We start from the raw sequence: 20820 nt of genomic DNA on the forward strand, positions 1-20820 counted from the left end.
GGGCCCCAGCTCGGTGGCGGTATCTGCGGCGGTGTATGCTTCCTCCACTAAAGCACCCTCCTCCTCCTCCTCCTCTGTCTCGCAATCAAGATGTGTCAGCAGCAGCACGTCGCCAGCAGTCGGTGTCACGCGGCGTGGCAGCACAGCGGTGGGCAAGCATCAGCAGGCCGTGCTGAAACTACTCAGCTTAGGAGAGAAGAGGCACACGGCCCACGAACTGCTGCAGGGTCTGACAGAGCAGACCGACCGCTGGCTTGCGCCGCTGAGCCTCCAACCGGGCATGGTCGTGTGTGACAACGGCCGTAACCTGGTGGCGGCTATGCAGCTCGGCAGCCTCACGCACGTGCCATGCCTGGCCCACGTCTTTAATTTGGTGGTTCAGCGCTTTCTGAAAAGCTACCCATGCTTGTCAGACCTGCTCGGAAAGGTGCGCCGGCTCTGCGCACATTTCCGCAAGTCCCACACGGACGCTGCCACCCTGCGCACCCTGCAACATCGGTTTAATCTGCCAGTGCACCGACTGCTGTGCGACGTGCAGACGCTTTGCGCTCGGAAACGGAGGTGGGGGAAGACAGTATGTCGCTGGATAGTCAGAGCACCCTCCTGTCTATATCTCAGCGCGTTGAGGAGGAGGAGGAGGAGGGAGAGGAGCATGAGGAGGAGGGGGAAGAGACAGCTTGGCCCACTGCTGAGGGTACCCATGCTGCTTGCCTGTCATCCTTTCAGCATGTATGGCCTGAGGAGGAGGAGGAGGATCCTGAAAGTGATCTTCCTAGTGAGGACAGCCATGTGTTGCGTACAGGTACCCTGGCACACATGGCTGACTTCATGTTAGGATGCCTTTCTCGTGACCCTCGCGTTACACGCATTCTGGCCACTACGGATTACTGGGTGTACACACTGCTCAACCCACGGTATAAGGAGAACCTTTCCACTCTCATACCCGAAGAGGAAAGGGGTTCGAGAGTGATGCTATACCACAGGACCCTGGCAGACAAGCTGATGGTAAAATTCCCATCCGACAGCGCTAGTGGCAGAAGGCGCAGTTCCGAGGGCCAGGTGGCAGGGGAGGCGCAGAGATCAGGCAGCATGTACAGCACAGGCAGGGGAACACTCTCTAAGGCCTTTGACAGCTTTATGGCTCCCCAGCAAGACTGTGTCACCGCTCCCCAGTCAAGGCTGAGTCGGCGGGAGCACTGTAAAAGGATGGTGAGGGAGTACGTAGCCGATCGCACGACCGTCCTCCGTGACGCCTCTGCCCCCTACAACTACTGGGTGTCGAAGTTGGACACGTGGCCTGAACTCGCGCTCTATGCCCTGGAGGTGCTTGCTTGTCCTGCGGCTAGCGTCTTGTCAGAGAGGGTGTTTAGTGCGGCTGGGGGAATCATCACGGATAAGCGTACCTGCCTGTCAACCGACAGTGCCGACAGGCTTACACTCATAAAGATGAACAAAGCCTGGATTTCCCCAGACTTCTCTTCTCCACCAGCGGACAGCAGCGATACCTAAGCAATACGTAGGCTGCACCCACGGATGGAAGCATCGTTCTCTATCACCATCAAAAACGGGGACCTTTTAGCTTCATCAATCTGTGTATTATATTCATCCTCCTCCTGAAACCTCACGTAATCACGCCGAACGGGCAATTTTTCTTAGGCCCACAAGGCTCAGTCATATAATTTTTGTAAACAATTTTTATATGTTTCAATGCTCATTAAAGCGTTGAAACTTGCACCTGAACCAATTTTTAATTTAACTGGGCTGCCTCCAGGCCTAGTTACAAATTAAGCCACATTAACCAAAGCGATTAATGGATTTCACCTGCCATCTTGGTTGGGCATGGGCAATTTTTCTGAGGTACATTAGTACTGTTGGTACACCAATTTTTTGGGGCCCTCGCCTACAGTGTAATCCAATAAATTTTTTGCCCACCTGCATTAAACTGACGTTACATCAGCTGTGTTGGGCACTGCAATGGGATATATTTATGTACCGCCGGTGGGTTCCAGGGAGCCACCCATGCTGTCGGTCCACATGGAGTTGTAACTGCATGTGTCCACCTCTAAAGAACCCCAGTCTGACTGGGGCATGCAGTGTGGGCCGAAGCCCACCTGCATTTAACATGACATTACCTCAGCTGTGATGGGCAATGCAATGGGATATATTTATGTACCGTCGGTGGGTTCCAGGGAGCCACCCATGCTGTCGGTCCACACGGAGTTGTAACTGCATGTGTCCACTTCTAAAGAACCCCAGTCTGACTGGGGCATGCAGTGTGGGCCGAAGCCCACCTGCATTACGCATGACATTACCTCTGCTGTGCTGGGCACTGCAATGGGATATATTTATGTACCGCCGGTGGGTTCCAGGGAGCCACCCATGCTGTGGGTGCACACGGAATTCCCATTGCAGCATGTAACCCAGGAGAAGTGTCAGTGGAGTGTCATGCAGGCAGTGATTGTGCTTTGTTGGAGGTAGTGTGGTGCTTAGCTAAGGTATGCATTGCTAATGAGGGCTTTTCAGAAGTAAAAATTGTTGGGAGGGGGGTCTCACTCTTGCCGCTATTGTGGCTTAATAGTGGGACCTGGGAACTTGAGATGCAGCCCAACATGTAGCCCCTCGCCTGCCCTATCCGTTGCTGTGTCGTTCCCATCACTTTCTTGAATTGCCCAGATTTTCACAAATGGAAACCTTAGCGAGCATCGGCGATATACAAAAATGCTCGGGTCGCCCATTGACTTCAATGGGGTTCGTTATTCGAAACGAACCCTCGAGCATCGCGAAAATTTCGTCCCGAGTAACGAGCACCCGAGCATTTTGGCGCTCGCTCATATCTAGTCATTATTCCTATAGAGCTTCCTGTTGTTATCTAGTAGGCTGAGGACAGTGAAGGTTCTCCACAATGCCAGGACTCAGGTGAGAAAACTTTTTTGCATATACTGTGGTACTTTGGTGCACCACCTAAACTTCTGTAATTCTGTAGCATAGATGTAACTGGCACTGGAGATTCTTCACATTGCATACAGTCAATGCCACGGACAAAGGTGCCAATTACATTCATTTCCCCAAACAATAATGACAGGCTTCATTTATCGGCTACAAATGTAAGTATATTGATTAAAGTACAACTCTTCTTTCACAGGTGCAGACGTGTAGGTGACAATCTGTTGTATTTCATAGGGTAATAGCCGTGTGCCCCAGAAAAGCAACAGCCATGTTTCATGTGCTCAGACCAGTAGTAACTGCCATTGCGTCGCATGGGCATCAGTTGGCAGACTCACACAGGCCTGTGGCAACTGACAGTTTACCAGAGTTACCAGACGTGGTCTTCAATAGACTCCCCCAGCAACACAGAGACAAGGTAACTACAAACAAAATAATGACATTTCTTTCTTCTACAACCAGCGCCACTCCCTGGACTATGTACGGTATTGCAGCTTAGTCCCATCCAAGTGCACTGCAATACTGTACAACAGTGGTGCTGTTTCTAGAAGAAGGCAGCCATGTTTTTCTAATCTCATTTTACTTCTCACTCAGTACTTTTGTGGAGGTGATAAAAAGCCCCCATTGCTACAATCTACCAGATCTTAGAGTGTGAGTCCCACAGTGTTTAAAATGTTGGGAAGATGTACTTTTCAATGTGTTTTCTCTACAGCCTCCTTTATTTTAGCGACATCAATAATGCCTGAAAGCACTCTCGGCTGCAAAACAGCGTCTCTATACATCGGCGACCTTCAGTATGACGTCACTGAGGCAATGCTGTACGAAAAGTTCAACCCTGTCGGTAGCATATTGTCCATCAGAGTATGCAGAGATAGGATCACCCATCAATCCCTTGGCTATGGATACATTAACTTCCAGGAGCTGGTGGATGGTAAGAGCAGCTACATGTATGTTTAAGACCAGGTGAATAGGAAATCGTATGGCGCACTTTCTTTTAATACACTAGTTAGAATTCATAATATATAATAAATTAGTTTTACTTTACCATTAAATATATCTATATAAATCATAACGAATTCTAAATGAATAATGACATTTGCTAAATTACTATAGATGGAAGCAGAATTACCAGCATGTCATTCCTATTGCGTCCCCCTCGGTTACTTGTGATACATTGTATATAATTTGTGTTTTCTGCTAGTTTTCTGTTTCATGTTTTCAATGGGCACACAAGTTGTATCACGTTCAAAATGATCACCACTGTTGCTGCAGGCAGCCGTTTACACTGAGGGGCAATGGCGACTGGCCCCCATTCCCCATCAGGTCCTCCTTACATGTTAGCAGAGCACATGCATCTCCAGGCACTGCTGCATAAGGAGCAGCCATTAAAATAAATATGTATCCAACGCCGCCACTGAAATCTTCTAGTCCTCTAGGGCAAGGACATGGATCTTGGCTTTATCTAATGAATAGGGTTCCAAGGAGAATGCCATCTTTTAGGCCAGATTCATGCATTGCATCTCACAGCTTACGGACACTCATCATATGGTCTGATCTCCATGGACCTTCCATGCACATGTCTTATTTTCACCTGTGAAAATGAATGAAAATAGGAAATGCAGTCATTTTTTTTTCATGTGGACCCCATATTTTGGGGCCGGGTGCTGCATGTCCATTCCACATAGGGGTCACGGCCCAAAAATAACAGGCACTAAAGTGGGTGTTCACCCTTGAATATTATGTTGCTTTTTATAATATATCTAGCTCTGTCACGTAAAGTGCTATTGTCATTTATTATTATTTTTTTAATGCAATTTAGGCATTTTTAAGACCTTTTCCAAATATTTCATTACCAGATTTAGGATGCTTTTATTTGAAATTCCCTCTTGAAGGCCACCTCTATCCTCCTGAGTAATACAACTGCTGAACATTGCTACGTGAAATCCGGCTTCAGCTGCATAGACGTTAATTACAGCAGCTTGCTATGGCAGACCCTTGGCTTCGAGTGTTCTTAGATTCCAACACTATTACTGGCACGCATCTGGAGATACTACGTTTTGCCTTTGTTTCAGTAGCGAATTCATCCACCATAGCATGTAGCGTTCCTTCACAGTGAGCCCGCTCCTTGAGACCTAGTACATTAGGTTTTAGCTGGGTGCGCTGAAAAGAAGTTAAATGCAGCTAATTGCTAAAGGTACCCTTACATGGGACAACTGTTAGATGCATAAACGCCTAACAGTTGTCCCGATGACTATTGCTCATGTACATCGCCTTCCGCCTTCATTCACTGCAAACAGGCAATTGTTCATAGACTCAACTGATTCCTTTGCGCGTGCGCCGGAGCTTGGCTGCAAAAGATTTGGACTTGTCAATGGATGGGGCAGTACATTGGATCAGTGCTTAGTTCCATTGTCTTGCAGTGCTGGGGTCCTGGGTTCAAGTCCCACCAAGGACAACATCTGTAAGGAGTTTGTATGTTCTCCCTGTGTTTGTATGAGTTTCTTCTGGGTACTCTAGTTTCCTCCAGACAGACCCTTCTATTACATCTTACCAACTCTTTAAAAACCACACTTTTCCTTTTCCACCAGCTGAACGTGCTCTGGATACAATGAACTTTGAAGACATGAATGGCAAGCAGATGCGCATTATGTGGTGTCAGCGCGACCCATCCTTACGAAAGAGCGGGGTTGGAAATATATTTATCAAAAACCTGGATAAATGTATTGATAGTAAATTGCTGTATGACACATTCTCAGCCTTCGGCAATATCCTGTCTTGTAAGGTGAGGCCACCTAAATGTACACATCTACGCAGTCTGTATGGTGATAAGGCAATGTATTAATATGAGGTCTTACAGGTCGCTTGCGATGATAATGGATCGAAGGGATATGGGTTTGTACACTTTGAGACCCAAGAGTCTGCCCAGAAGGCCATTGATTCGTTGAATGGTATGATCCTAAATAACCAGAAGGTGTAAGTATAATTTCATCTAAGAATTCCCCTTGATGTCAACAATATAGCTACACAACTAGTTACTCAGTCACAGGATATGCCATCTGCGACCCCCACCTATCGGGATAACATGGGTCCTCTGAGCCCCGTTTTGACCAACACCTCTAGGGCTCCGGCTATCAGACATTTGTGACATATCCAGTGATAATCTCAGCCATATAACGGGCCAAAATTAAATCATTTTGTGTATCTGCAGCATTTTTTAACCAAAATCTACAACAAAAACACGTTTTTACCAATACTGACTGAGGGCTTAAACACTTAAACAGATGGGCACATGCGCTAATATGCTCGCCGCTACGGAGCGTATTAGTGCATGACCCTGTCAAAAATCTTTTATTTTTTTTGACAATTCAAACTCAGTGATATTGCGCCCGTGAGTTTAAAAAAAAAAACGGGAAGATAGACCTGCCCTCTCTTTCTTGTATGTAGAGATACTATAGGCGAGAAAGATAGGGCAACTCCCATCTTTTCTTGCATGTAGTATTAACGTGTGAGAATCCCGATAGTGAAAACAAAACCGTTGAAATCAGTGCTTGCGCTTCGTCCCGTTTTGTGACTGTGATGTTCTTGGACGCAAAATGGGACAAAAATACACCCATTTGTTTAAGCCCTTCCATCTTTTTGCAGATTTTTTGTCTTGTATGGCCGTATCCTTAGGCTGCATCCGCACGCGCTATAACATCATCGCTACGATGTGAAACCCATGGTTTCCAATGGGTTCTTTCACATGAGCGTCGTTCTGTAGCCATTATTTTGTAGCCCGTTTGAAAGAGTTTCATGCACTTTTTACAAGCTTTTTGGGAGCTTTTATTTCTTGTCATGCATTTTTTTCCTATATAAATAAATGCACCAAAATTGAGGAAAGACGCCACAAGAAAATGCACTCTTTGTAGTGCATTCCGTAACTCCCCACTAACCTACAGCTAACATCTGGCTGCGGCGCTTTTTGCCAAACAGAAAACATGGTAAAAATGCCAGGAAATACTGTTCCCCCCCCCCTTCCCCGCATAACGTTATGTGTAAGACCACCCTGGGGGCTTAAACAGATGGGCGTGTTTTATTCCAGTTATGCGGCCATGATACCTGAAAGAAAGCCATTGATTTCAATGGTTTAGTTTCCACTATTGGGATTCTCGCACGTTATTACTACGCACGAGTAAAGATAACGCAGAACCTATCTTCACACTTTTTATTTTAACCCTTTCAAATCCACTGTCTGACGTCTGAAGACATTCTGATTGAAGGCTGTACAGCTCCAAAGTCAGAAAACGTCCGGCAGGATATTCTTACTATATATTACTGGCCGCTCTGTTGTCAGGGGGCCTCTCCAGCATGTCCCATATCTCAGTACTGGCTCTAGCCAGCAGATGGTGCCATTGTATAAATACAGAAAGAGAAAACCCCCTAGGAAACCCTGAATTCAAAATTGGATTGCAAAGGGTTAAACTCACACACAGTAAAGCGGAGCTTGAATAGTCAAAAAAACCCAAAACGCAAAACCCAATTTATGCGCTAATACACTCCGTAACAGCAAGTGTGTTAGCACACGCTGCATGCGTTTTTGCCCTAAGGTCTCCTGCCCACTTGCGTTTTTCTTGCGCGTTTTTTTTTTCCACGCGATATCGCTGCATTTTTTTCACTCAATTGTCATTGGGACTTTCTAATGTTAAAAAAGCGCATCGCAAAGCACCAACTTGTGATGTGTTTTTTTTAACATTAGAAAGTCCCATTGACAATTGCGTGAAAAAACGCAGCGATATCGCGTGAAAAAATGTGCAAGAAAAATGCACGTGTGCAGGAGCCCTTAGGCTGAAATCCCAAATGCAGTACTCTGTTGATGTGTATGATGCCACTCCAACATCCATGGTCCAATACATTTTTTTTTCTTCTTGGGCCTATTGTCCAGGGGCAAATTTGAATTCCGGAATCTGGGTGGGGCACCCGCGCGGGCGATGCGCAGTTCAAGCTTCCCATAGGAAGACATGGGCGTCCGCAGCTGAATTAAAGCGTGTGGATTTGTTTTGCGGACCTTTTGGTCAGAAAAACAAATCGCAGCATGCTTCATTTTGCTGCGGTTCCCGCATGGACGTCTTCCCTTGAGGTCAAGGGAAGCCGTCCGACCTACGGCACATCCGCAATTGAATTGCGGATTCCGCAGGAAAGCAGAAGGTTAAAAAAGAAAAGATCTTTACTGCGCATGTGCGCTGGCCGTCACTTTCGCACACATACGCAGTGAAGACCCCGACAGGTATGGACGGTCCTCGGCCGTCAGCATTGTCAGATTCCGCTGCGGGCTACCGCATGCGGAATCTGATCCGCCCATGGACATGAGGCCTTAGTCTTCCTGTCCTTAATAGATAGACTATTTTTTGTATTTTCTGTAAAGGTTCATCGGACATTTCAAGTCCCGCACGGAACGAGAACCTGAACGTGTTGCCAGAGCTTTGTTCACTAATCTTTACATCAAGAACTTTGGGAAAAATATGGATGATGAACAGCTCAAGGAATTGTTCAGCAAATACGGTAAAGACTCTGTGTGTAGCTGCCATCATTATTAGTCTGACATAGTTATGCGGTATGTACTGAACTGACTCGTTCTAAATGTCTGCCATGATCTCACTTTAGGGCCTACACTCAGTGTTAAAGTTATGACTGATGCAATCGGGAAGTCCAAGGGATTCGGCTTTGTCAACTTTGAGAAACATGAGGATGCATTAAGAGTGAGATAGAGACTTACAAACTTATCTGTCAGAACTGTTATCTTTTCTGTTGCAGGTTGCCCAGTTGTAAAACATTTAAAGTTCGGTTATATTCCTCCATTTTTTTGGATTTAATGGGGCATGGGTAGGCACTAGAGATGAGCGAACGTACTCGTTTAGGGCGATTTCGCAATTGAGCACCGCTTTTTTTTGAGTAACTGACTACTCGGCCGAAAAGATTCGGGGGGCGCCGGGGGTGAGCGGGGGGGGTTGCAGAGGGGAGTGGGAGGGGAGAGAGCTCCTCCCTGTTCCCCACCTCTACCCCCCACTCACCCCCGGCGCCCCCTGCATCTTTTCGCCCGAGTAGTCAGTTACTCGAAAAAAGTGGTGCTCGATTGCGAAATCGCCCTAAACGAGTACATTCGCTCATCTGTAGTAGGCACCCATCCACTGGATGAGTGAAAACTGCTATATTAGTAGGGCTCTGGCTGCTGGCACCCTTTTCAATCTCAAGAATGAGAGTCCCATTTGCCCCACTTTTGGTCACAACAGTATCGCTGCTCTGAGCATAGTAAATGGTGAGCTGGCTGCGCATGTGTAGTGCCAACTTATTCATTTCAATGGGGCTGGCAGAAATAGCTTATTTTTATCAGCCCCATTCAAATGGATGGAGGAGCAATGCGCATCCGCGGACAGCTCACCATTCTAAGTTCAGTCACTCATGTCAGCACTGCAATGCAGCTGGGAGTGGGGCAAATGGAACTCCCCCATTCTCGTGATTGGTGGGGGTATCAGTGCTTGGAATACCCACCGATCGGCCAATGACTACTTTTCGTTACAGGAATACCCCTTTAAAGGAGTCTTCCTATTTGGAATATCTTCAGAAATATCTGATAAGTAGGGGTATCACCACTGGAACTCTCGCCTATATGAAGAATAAGGGTTGCAATTCTTTATTCAGCAAGCTGAGATGGTTGGCAGTGTCCATCTAGAGTAGATAACCAGAAGGAGAGGTGACCATGCATGTGAGCAGAGTCATTTATGGACAATCTATGGACAGATGATAAAAGTTGATTTAGGTACAACCCCTTTAAATGGAGTATTTACATTCTACAACCCCAATTCCAAAAAAAGTTGTGACTCCGTGTAAAATGTAAAGAAATGTAAAAAAAAGAGCCGGAGCCGCGGGAGAGGTGAGTGCGAGAATTCTTGCAGCGGGATCTGACCTGGCCGTCTGCAGGCAGCCTTACTTGTATTTGTGGATTGCATTGTTTACTGTGCTCACAGACAATGATTTTTGGAAGTATTCCTGAGCCCATATAGTGATTTACATTACAGAATCATTATTGTGTTTAATGTATTGACTCCTGAGCACTCATAGATCTCAAGCATCCAGTATTGATCGACGGCCTTGTCACTTGTGCACATGAATTTCTCCAGATTCTCTGAATCTTTTGATATTATGTATTGTAAAAGGTGGTATATTAAAAGTCTTCATAATTTTACATTGAAGAACATTTTTCTGAAATTGTTCCATAATTCTGAGATGCAGTTTTTCACAGACTGGTGAACCTCTGGCCTTCTTTGCTTCAGAGAGACTCTGCCTTTTTAACATGCTCTATGTATACAGTCATGTATCCTCATGATAGGTCATCAATAGATGATCGATGGGGGCCCACTGCTCGGGATCCCCTCCAATCAGTTGATCCTCTTGCTCACTATCAGTGCAGCGGAGCCAGGTGTCTGCATTGGAGGTCGAATATGGAACTTTAATAGAAAGGCTTTGCTAGCATGGAAATCAATAGTAAATGCCCAGAATGCCCCTTTAAGGCTACGCGACTTTTGGCCACAACAGAGGTCACGCAACTAAGGATCGTTGTGTAGTCCCGCAATTTCACACTCACATTGAGGTCAATGGGAACATAGTTAAATTTGCAGGTGACCACAATCCTCAGGTTGCAAAAAGTCCACCAAGGTTGGATTTTTTTTTGCAATCTGCGACTTGCTGCATGACTCCATTGGTCTCAATGTGGGTGCGAGGTTGCAGGGCTACATGTCACAGCCAAAGTCGCCGTGTAGCTCTAGCCCAAATTTATAGATTCTTTATAATTCGTTTTCATATAAAATAACCTAAACCTTATAAAATACATTGTGGAATAATATAGGCCAGAATAGGTATACAGGTATAAGAAAGAATACAAGAGTTAGAGCAGTTTAAATCCGGAAGACCTAAATAATCATTGAAATCAATCGTAGTTCCAGGCTTGGATACTGTCGATACCTTTTGCCTGCTTCACTTCAGGAGTTGTTCATCTTTCATTCATTTCTAGTGCAAATTGACTTTATGCACATGGCCCTTTTAAAAGCTCTATGCATGAACCATATATTTAGTACCAAGTATGGGATAGGATCCTCTCCTGATACAGGCTCTAACAAAGGCTGGTCTCCTTGGTAAGAGATCCTGTCCTTGGGAGTAAAATAACTATTCTCCTAATTCCATAAGGCTACAGATGAAATGAACGGTAAGGAGGTGAATGGTAAGCCCCTTTATGTTGGAAGAGCCCAGAAGAAGTCGGAAAGACAAGCTGAACTTAGGAGGAAGTTTGAACAATTAAAGCAAGCACGGATCGCCAGATGTCAGGTGAGCGGCTTCACTTCACTTGTGTAAGTATTTGAGAAAATGTCCAATTTTATAATGAGCATTTCGTTGTTTTAGGGCATCAATCTCTACATTAAAAACCTCGCAGATTGCATTGATGACAAACAACTGAAACAAGCATTTTCCCCCTATGGCACCATCACCAGTGCAAAGGTGAGCTTAGGTGGTATCTGCTCCAATTCTTTCCAAAGTCACATAAAAAAGGAGTCTGTTAGATGATTTACGCCTACCAAATTACATATGATGCTTGGTAAGGGACCTTCCCCAAAGGCCTCCCCCTTTGTGCTGATTGACAGCAATGGCGGTTTGTTATGTCATTGTGTCAGCAAAAAAAGAGAGTAGCAAGTTTGTATATAAAAACCTCCGCGCACCAACGGTAGCCAAAAGGGGGATTTATATACCGAACATTATTAAGCAAATAATATATAGAAACACAAATTCAAAAACAATTAAAAACGTGTTCAGACAACACTGATCAAACTTCAACGCAGCCATTATAAGGAACCTTTCACACGGGACGGAATCATGCCACCGGACACGCCAAATCTGCAGCTGTGGAACTCCACTCCAAAATCTGCAGGTCTAACTGTGGATTTCGGTGCAGAATATTCTGTGGTGCAGCCTATCCATCCCATGTGAAAAGTCCCAAATAAGCGATCTGAGCACCTCCAACAAACATACATACCACAAAACTGACAAGTCAAGAAATGAGAATCCACATATTTGTAAGGTTGGATTCAGACGGGCGTCAGCGTTTTTACGTTCGCCCGCTGGCAATGTAAAAATGTGTGAGCAAGCGCACAACTCTAACATTAATGCGCCTGTTCAGAAGGCCTGAGCCCAGTGCATATACGCCGAGCACGCAATGCCAGGCGGGGGGAGAACTGTGTTCCCCTTCCCTGCCCCTCGCCAGCTCTGAGCAAAGGGAGGAGGCACCTCTCCGCCCCTTGTCTGCAGCCAGCAATGGGAGGGGATTGGACGAGGCGGGACTTAGCAATTAGCTACGCCCCCATCCCTCCCCCTCCCATTGAAAACAACCGGCAAGGGGTGGAGAGGAGAAGAGAAGGGGAAGGAAGTGTAGCAGTCCCTCCCACCTCCCCTCTCCAGCAGCTGTCATAGGCTCCCATAGGAGTCTATGCAGTCGCTGATGTATTCCGGCCAGGACTAGCTTTTCTGGCTGGCATAAAAGCGCCCGGCGCTATATTGGCCGGCTGGGAGCTTTTACGCCCTGGGAATACGTCCATCTGATCAGCCGCTCAGCCAATCACAGCCAGCGCTGGATGCTCCAATCACAGCCATTCATCCATGAATGGCTGTGATTGGAGCAATCCATGAATGGCTGTGATTGCACAGTGAGGTCACGTGGGCCGGCGGCTGCTGGCGAAACTAGTAGCAGCCGACTAAAGTAGAGGAAAAATTCTGCCTGGAAAAATCGGCGAAACTGGAAACCGGCAAAAGAAGAAGGCAACAAAATTAGAGGTATGACTATGAACGACCACAAGGGTATATGTCCATGTGTTTCTAAGTCACCTACAAGCTGCTGTGGGTAGTAGGCATAAATGTTCTGCCAGATTCCCTTTAATGTCATCTACATAACCCAATGTGAATGCCCTTAGGTTGAGGGGATATTTTTTATTTACCTATACTTTGTAAGGATGGCAGAATGTTTACTGTGAACTAATATTTCAGGTCATGATGAATGGAAAACACAGCAAAGGCTTTGGCTTCGTCTGCTTCTCCTCCCCTGATGAAGCAGCCAAGGCCGTCACAGAAATGAATGGTAGGATTGTAGCCTCCAAACCCTTGTATGTGGCTTTGGCACAGCGCAAGAAGCAACGTCTAGCTCTTCTAGCCAACCAATTCACGCAGAGGAGGAATCATACCCAAATGGTACGGGACCCAGTCATCAATACTTACCAGCCATCACCACCCAGCTATTTAATGACACCTGCTCCCCAGGTATGCCCCCAGATCATAATCTGCAGAAACTTTACATGCATGGAAAGATTATTTTGTTAAATAGGTTGCCTAAAATTAGATAAACATGTCTGCTGTCTTCCAGAAATAGCACCACACCAGTCCACAGGTTGTACCTGGTATTGCAGCTCAGATCTATTGAAGAGAATAGGGCTGGATTGCAATACCACACAACACCTGTAGACAGGTGTGGTGCTGTTTCTGGAAGAAAGCAGACGTGTTTTTCTAATTCTATACAACCCCTTTAAATCCTTGTTTTTATTGTTAGGCCCCGAACCAAGCTATATACTACCCTGCTGGACAGATACCACAAGCCATGCCAAATCCTAGCTGGACAACACAAGGTGGGCTCACTGCATAGTGGGGTTAGAGTACGCATTACAGTTTTCATCGCTATTGTGCATAGATGGTCTACTATGTTCCTTGGCATTCTTCAAGATCTGGCCTTGCTGAAGGAATACACAGCTAAAAGCCCTTCAGAGATAATGCTTTCCATGGCTGCTTGCTACAACATACCGCAGACATATGCAAGTAGAATGCCTGTATTATTGCATGCGTCTGTCACTGACTCCCAATCAGGAATCCCCTTGCACTAAAAAGTGCAGTCAGGTTGATTGGGAGGGAATGGGGGGTGCGTGGGGGTAAGGGAATAAGAAACATAACAAGAAAAGTTTACAAATCCTCAATATGGCTGTATTTACACGGCCGATAGCAAGCCACATCCGTGCAAAACTCACTCGGAAATAGGACATGCTACGACTTTTCCATCTCGCAGCATCACCCATGTAACTTGACCCATTGCAAACAATGGGGTTTATTTTCGTGTGAGTTTTCTTTGTCTCGCAACGCACAAAACCTGCATGAGAATATCGGCTGTGTAAATATAGCCATCTGATTGATTTTTTTTTTAATGCTGAAACTTTGAAGAGTTAAAGGAGTTTTCTGGTGATAAACTATTAATGGCCTATTCTCAGATAGCCACTGATCTGCTACTGATGGCCTTTCTGCTATTCAACTTTTGGCTGGGCTCTATCGGTAGCAGACAGCTCCGTTCTTACTGCAGTGGCCCAGCTTGGTATTTCAGGCCAAGATCTTATTTATTTCAGTGGCAGCAGTGCCTGCCATACCATGCTTGGCCACTGCACAATGTATGGAGCTGTCTGCTTCCAATTCCGTATGTGGTGACAACAACCCAACAAACAGCTGATCAGCCAGGATTGTAGGCGGCAGCACAACCCCACCTGTTAGTTATTGATGATCTATTCTGTGGATAGGTCTTTAGTTTTTAAATCTTGTTTAATAAGCTGAATTATCCAGTTGCTTTTCTACAGCATTCCAGAATATGCCAAGAACCATTAGACTTGCTGCTCCCAGACTAGCAACCTACAGCCCAATGAAGCCAGCGGCTTTGGCCCCACAAATTGCATCAGTTCAACGTTTCAGTAAGTGATTGCAGATAATAGTCTAGAACTTTTGTACTTTTCTGATGCCAGGGTCTATATAGTAAAACTGAAATGAATGACACTACTGTATATCTGAAGAGCCGCATCGACTCATCCTAATTTCATTTTGTACTATCTCTTTATGACATATCTAAAGATTTCACCTGGATTCATGGACCTTGTACTTTATTGTACCCAGGTCCCACATCAAGGAGTAAGTCTGTGATAAAATCTGCATGTGGATCTTGTTGCGGCTTTTTAAGCAATGAATGAATTCTGCTGTGAAAATCTGCAAATTTCCATCTTCTGCTGTGGATTTTTTCCACTAAGTGAACAGGGTTTGTTAAAAGCCATTGACTTACATTGTACTGTACAATGCTGTGGATTTACGGCATCATTTTCTCTACTGTGGTATAATCAGTGCCATTGTTTGCATTTTTTGATGTGTTGTAATTTTTCTATGCAGCAAATATTGCACAACCAGCAATTGAATCCCATAGCACCAATGTTGCTGCGGCAGCCGGCTCAGCCCCCTCTGTGTGCTCCATTCCTCAGTATCAGTACTCGGCTCCAGTTCTCAACCAGCAACAGCTCATTATTCAGCCTCAAGTTGCCGTACAGCAGGTAAGCATTTTACTAGTGCTACCCTATGTAAATTATATCTACAGGTTCCTTCTCAACTAAGGTCCTACTGCTTTTTAGAACGACGAGAAGACACAAGGGACGAGAAGACACAAGGAGGGGCGAAAGCGGGCACAAGGAGCTAGGTAGTAGAGTTTGGGAGAGTGGAGTCAGGCAGAGGTAGTTACCTCCTTTCCCTTCTGCCCCTGGGCTGTCTGTTTCCCCTTTTTGCAGGGACACAGAGATAACCAAGATGGCGTAGAAGATGAGCTCACATGGTGGGGGCCAAATTATATAACCTGGAGGCCGGGTAGGGCCCAAGGAAATAAAAGGTAGAAGGTGCAAAAGAGAGCACAGCCCACCAGAGGCAGATAAAAGTATGGGCTAGGCAGGAAGGGGTACAATGGAGCAGAGCCAAGAAACCCACCCTGCCCTCTTGAGGAGCTGCACAAAGGGCATTTTGAAGGAAAGATTGTCTTTCTCGCAAATGTAATGTATAATACATTGTCGATTGTGCAACAAATCACGGCACTGTTCTCTGGTGAAGCTACCAAAAGGTCCCCACTAGGCAGGGCAATACTGCTGTCAGCAGCAGAGCCTGGCGTCAATGGGGGAGGCTGCGAAGATATTTAGGCAGGCCTTGGAGAAGCCAATGTTAAGCCAGGTCAAACTGGCAATGCGGCTGTGGAAGGCTGCGGTTGAGGTTGGTAGAAGCAGGCTAGGTAGCCGAGGGCTCTGCCCATTTGGTAAGGGCTAGGCCAGGATATAGGACAGTCCCAGCAGCCCGTAGGTAAGCCAGCTAACAACTGGTGAGGGCAGTCCCTTTATGACAGTGCATATTAAGTCAGGCGGCAAGCCAAGGCTTGACTCGATTAACCTTAAGATGACTGGGCTCTCCAATTGTAATTGGTTGTAAATAAATAAAAATGTGGTTCTGACCTCGGTCCTTGTTCTTCCAAGTAATGCAGTGGTGTGTTTCCATTCATCAGAGCTGGTTGGTCCTCAAGGGACGATGTGCGTAGCAAGTCCCTGCCTTATGCATTTTCTGTATTTTTTGCCAGCAACCCATTGTCCTTCCAGAAGAACCATCGTCTACTTCTACCCCTCCTCTTCCACCAATCGACCAGAAGCAGATACTGGGTATGTAAAGCTGTATAGTACTTCCATACCATGTGTACTGTGTAAGAACATAAGACATGACATCATGGTTTTTTAATTTTAGGTGAGCATCTCTTCTCTCTTATTCAAGCCATGCACCCAATGCTGGCCGCTAAAATTACAGGGATGTTGTTGGAACTTGATAATTCTGTAGTTCTCCACATGCTTGAGTCACCAGAATTTCTCCGCTCCAAGGTACAACCATACTCCCGTGTGCAGTGTAATGTATAGTTTCTTATACAGACTATCACAACCGTGGCGTAAACGTCTGGTGTTAACATGTGATCTCTTATTTCAGGTTGATGAAGCTTTTGCTGTGCTGCAAGTCCATCAGGCTCAGCAAGTGGTGCACCAAGTCGTAAACAATGCTGTTGTAGTGGCGGCCATGTGATATGCATCTGAGATGTAGCACGATTCTTTCGCGACTTAAAGGGCTTGTGCAGTGGGAAAAAAATTCTAAAAACAAGGACTACTTTTACTGTTTTAAACTAACAATGAGCTATATTTATCTAATAAATGTCCTTGGTGCTCCATTGCCCCGCCACTCCGGTCCCCTTCAGTCCCAATCTACATCCAGGCAGCTTGATCATGGGCTATTAAAGCATGTGACCACAAGCACGTGACTTCTGTGGCCAGTCACAAGCCTCAGCATTGATACTGCACACTGAGGAGGAGATTAAATAGAGTGATGCCGTTCCATTCAGCTTTAATTGAGCTGATGGAGATATAGCAGTCGAGAGCTTGTACTTGGCTTTATCCGCTAGCCCCATTGAAATAAATGGTGCAGTGCTGCGAATGCAAGACTGTCCCTCCATAGAGTATGACGTCAGTGTGGGTGGCTGCAGTGAGCCCCTAGTGACAAGTAGAGGGGGACGTGGGAGCCCCGTTCCCTGGATCGCTGGTGGCCTCAGCGGTGGTATTCCCCCCTTTTTTTTAATCACCTATCATATGTATAGTTGATAAAAGTCTACCTTGGGATAACCCCTTTAATCTTCGTTCTTCCTCTGTGATCCACAAAGAGAAATGTCAGATATTAGAGTGGATTTTCTCAGTGCATCCATTCTAAACTCAGGCGAAAGGGCTATGAACTCAATATATATCTGCTAAAAAACTCTGTGCCATTGATTGGAAGAGAGATGCTGATATACAGGGCTTCCCTCCAACGTCAAATCCCTGACAGTCTTTTCAGGGGGTTGAGCAAGTAGCTTACTACACCCAACTTTGGTTCAGGTGGGCCGTACAGCGGACACTTTGCACCTGTTATTTTAACTCCTCTTGGGGATCTTATATATGCCCGTGTCTAGAAAAAGCGCCACTGTCTCATGATAGTGCCAACTTTAAGGAAGAGTAGAACGGGGACTTCGATTTCAATAAGTTTAAAAAAAATCTACAGGGTGATGATAATTAAATTAGAGGTGTTCACTGTTCAGAGATGTTTGCCCCATAGTTTTTTCACTGGAGACCCCTGAACACCTCTATTTTCATTGTGATCACCTGTCTATAAACTCCTTCAGCTACTGACATCTCTTTGGGTTTGTTCGCATCATGTTTATGCCATATAGTGCAGGGATTAAAAAAGTATACTGCAAAAAAAAGGATGTGTCCATTTGTAGGTATTTACTAGAAATAAACATTTACTATTCTTCTTTTATATATGAACCCAGTTGATATGCTTCGATTATTTTACAGGGCGTGCCCAACGTTGAACACCATTTTACATGTAATCTAGTTGAAAATTTAAAGTTTTTTTGGCGTTTAATATAGGTTGCCTATCCTATGGGCCCATTTACATGGGACGAGTATTGCGTAAACGATGCCTGACACTAGTCCCCGTGTATACTCGCTCCCGTGCTGTTACACAGGAGCGAGTATTGTTGGAACGCTCAGAGCGTAGCCAGTATGGAGGCGGGGCGGTCGGAGAGTGCTAACCCCCACGCCCGCCTCCATTTACTCTACGCAGCAGTCGCTCAGTACTCAACGCAAAAAAATGGAGCATGCTGCAATTTGTTTTCCGGACCAAAAGGTCCGCAAATCAAATCTGCCTGCATCTCCATGGGCAGCTCGATTTGTGGATTTCCCGCACGGGTGCCGTGTGCGGATTCGGCAAATCAAATTTGCCCATGGACATTGGGCGTAAGTGTGAACAAAAAAAAGTAATGCTACAACAGAGTAAATGATGACACAGCTGCAATGCAATACAACTGGCCTGACTGATACAATGACCTCTTTAAAGCAACCCTCTGGCCCTGGACAAAAAAAATGGCCAAACTGCTTCTCTGACTACCTGATGCACACTGTGTATAAATATGCATGATTAGTTTAAGACTACACCCTGCTTTGATTGGCCATTGGCCATGGGCAGTCAGATCAGCATGTAGTGTCTTAGGCTACCGATGCATACCAATATACAATGTGCATTAGGTAATCAGAGAAGCAACTCAGCCAACTTTGTTGGTCCCGGACCAGAGGGTCACTTTAAGTAGTTTTGTAAATACATTGCATGAGCCCTGATACACATGGAAGAAAGGCGATACAACATACTATAGAGCCATGTGCCGTCATACAATGCTGTTGGGCGCTGTATGTTCTCGACTAGAAGTGATGCAAGAGTCCTGTACATACTGCATCTGATGGAGCATGCTACAGTCTATTCTCTGTATGATTTGTACAGAATGTAAAACAAACGAGACGTGTGGCGGTACAATACAGTAAAGCGTCCATCTACATTTACATGTGCCCTACTATGGCACTGAAAGAATGGCTGTGTGCATGAGGCCTAACGTATCTTGTACTCATCCCAACCTACAATACATGGACAATTCTGCTGGTTGCTCTGACAGCCCCTAGGCCTTACACTATCTTCATATCTGCGCTCGAGGCTCAGTTTGCAGATCTAGCAAGAACCTTAGGACCAAATAGCACAACATGATGCACAACTTTGTCCAGGAAATTTCCAAGCAACATGCCGAAAACCAGAGAGACCCCATTATAGTTGCATGGGACTTTGGGCATTTTTTTCTATTGAGGATCTATTGTTGCAGATGGTGGCAGTGTGTATGGCAAGGCGGTGACAGACGGGGGCAGTTTTCCTTTTTTTTTAACCAAACTTTACTAAGTATGGTCAGCCTTTTCTCTCCATAGGAGGGTACGTGTTAACCAATAATATTTGGGTACATAGCATTCTACCCTCGGCAGCAGGAAGTCACCTGACCAGCTGCGAATCTTCACTCAAAGGGCCCGATACTGGTGCTAACTGAACTTCACTATTGGTAGCCTGGCCTTCCGCCGCCTCGGCCTTACACCTGGAATGCACAATGTCGTAGACCTCACTCTTCCCCCAAACTCCAACTCGCTATGCAACCTGCTCTCTAATTCTCTCTCGTTCTGCGTCTGGTAGTTTGCTGCGCCATTCGACACAAATAGAAATATACTTAAATCCCATTAATCGACAGTGCCTAAACACGCTATGCAACACTTGCCCCAACTATTACTAATGAACCTGTGTCCCTCTCGAATTATCGCAGACCTGCGAATACTAAAGTCCTAATGGTGTGCACACCTCATTGAGGCCGGACCTCACTTACGAGTCCTCCTGTAGAGTGGGGTTTCCCCCACCGGCTCACAAAGGTGCGGGCGAACATCCTGCCATTGGGTCCACAGAGATGCTCGTCGTTCCTTCAGTCCCTGGAAATCAGGCCCTTTTGTTGCATGCCATTGGGCCCACTGGCAATCTCTCCACATTTGCCCTGCTGCCCAGTATGGGGACAGAGCTGCACATGCTGCATTCTATATGGTGGCTATCATGCAGATCAGAGCTTTTTATATTGCAGCTTAGATGCCAAAATCTATCTACAGCCTTTGGGCTTGTTCCCGGGCTGGGAACAGGGGCTTAGGCCATCCACGTTCCTCTATCACAGGGCCGAGTCCTCTGGGCAGTGACGTGCTGACCAAATTACTACCCACAACACCTATGGGTGGAGGCCCACTTCAATAGTGTTCCCAGCACTTTAAACATGGCACCCGACGTCTCTCTCTGCCTCCCCTGCCCGGCCATGTCTCTGACCAGCGGAGACAAGCATCACACATCGCTTACAATTCAGACAAGCGCCTTCTATTGCTCCCCATCCTCCCTCTTCCTGTAACATCTTGGGCTGGGAGAGGGTGAAGCTTAACCCGGCTCTCAGGCCGCCACAGCTCTCATTGAATTCAATGCCTGCAATACCAAGCGGGGCCGCTGCACTACAGACATAGGTGAACGGCTGTTTACACGGATCGATGGGCGTTTGATTTTTATGCCTGCATAAAG

General features: G+C 46.0%; 1 protein-coding gene across 1 annotated transcript; it reads left to right on the top strand.

Moving 5' to 3' along the window:
• The first annotated feature begins 3659 nt into the window (after window positions 1-3659).
• Window positions 3660-16905, top strand: LOC136591288 (polyadenylate-binding protein 1-A-like). Its single transcript, XM_066588507.1, has 16 exons — window positions 3660-3874; window positions 5532-5725; window positions 5801-5916; window positions 8345-8481; window positions 8584-8678; window positions 11161-11298; window positions 11374-11469; window positions 13006-13275; window positions 13562-13641; window positions 14006-14017; window positions 14611-14735; window positions 15202-15374; window positions 15527-15536; window positions 16440-16496; window positions 16579-16709; window positions 16813-16905. The coding sequence occupies exons 1-16, from the start codon at window positions 3682-3684 to the stop codon at window positions 16903-16905; spliced, it is 1920 nt and encodes a 639-aa protein (XP_066444604.1). The 5' UTR covers window positions 3660-3681.
• Window positions 16906-20820: the final 3915 nt, after the last annotated feature.

The sequence above is a fragment of the Eleutherodactylus coqui genome, unplaced genomic scaffold, assembly GCF_035609145.1.
Source record: "Eleutherodactylus coqui strain aEleCoq1 unplaced genomic scaffold, aEleCoq1.hap1 HAP1_SCAFFOLD_28, whole genome shotgun sequence".
Taxonomy (NCBI): domain Eukaryota; kingdom Metazoa; phylum Chordata; class Amphibia; order Anura; family Eleutherodactylidae; genus Eleutherodactylus; species Eleutherodactylus coqui.

What these genes read in the sequence shown, in the direction of transcription:
- LOC136591288 (XM_066588507.1), top strand. Translation starts at nt 3,682, where the DNA reads ATGCCTGAAAGCACTCTCGGCTGCAAAACAGCGTCTCTATACATCGGC. An exon ending in TGCATCAGTTCAACGTTTCA is followed by an intron (nt 14,736 to 15,201) that starts GTAAGTGATTGC and finishes TTTTCTATGCAG; the next exon opens with CAAATATTGCACAACCAGCA. An exon ending in CAGAATTTCTCCGCTCCAAG is followed by an intron (nt 16,710 to 16,812) that starts GTACAACCATAC and finishes CTCTTATTTCAG; the next exon opens with GTTGATGAAGCTTTTGCTGT.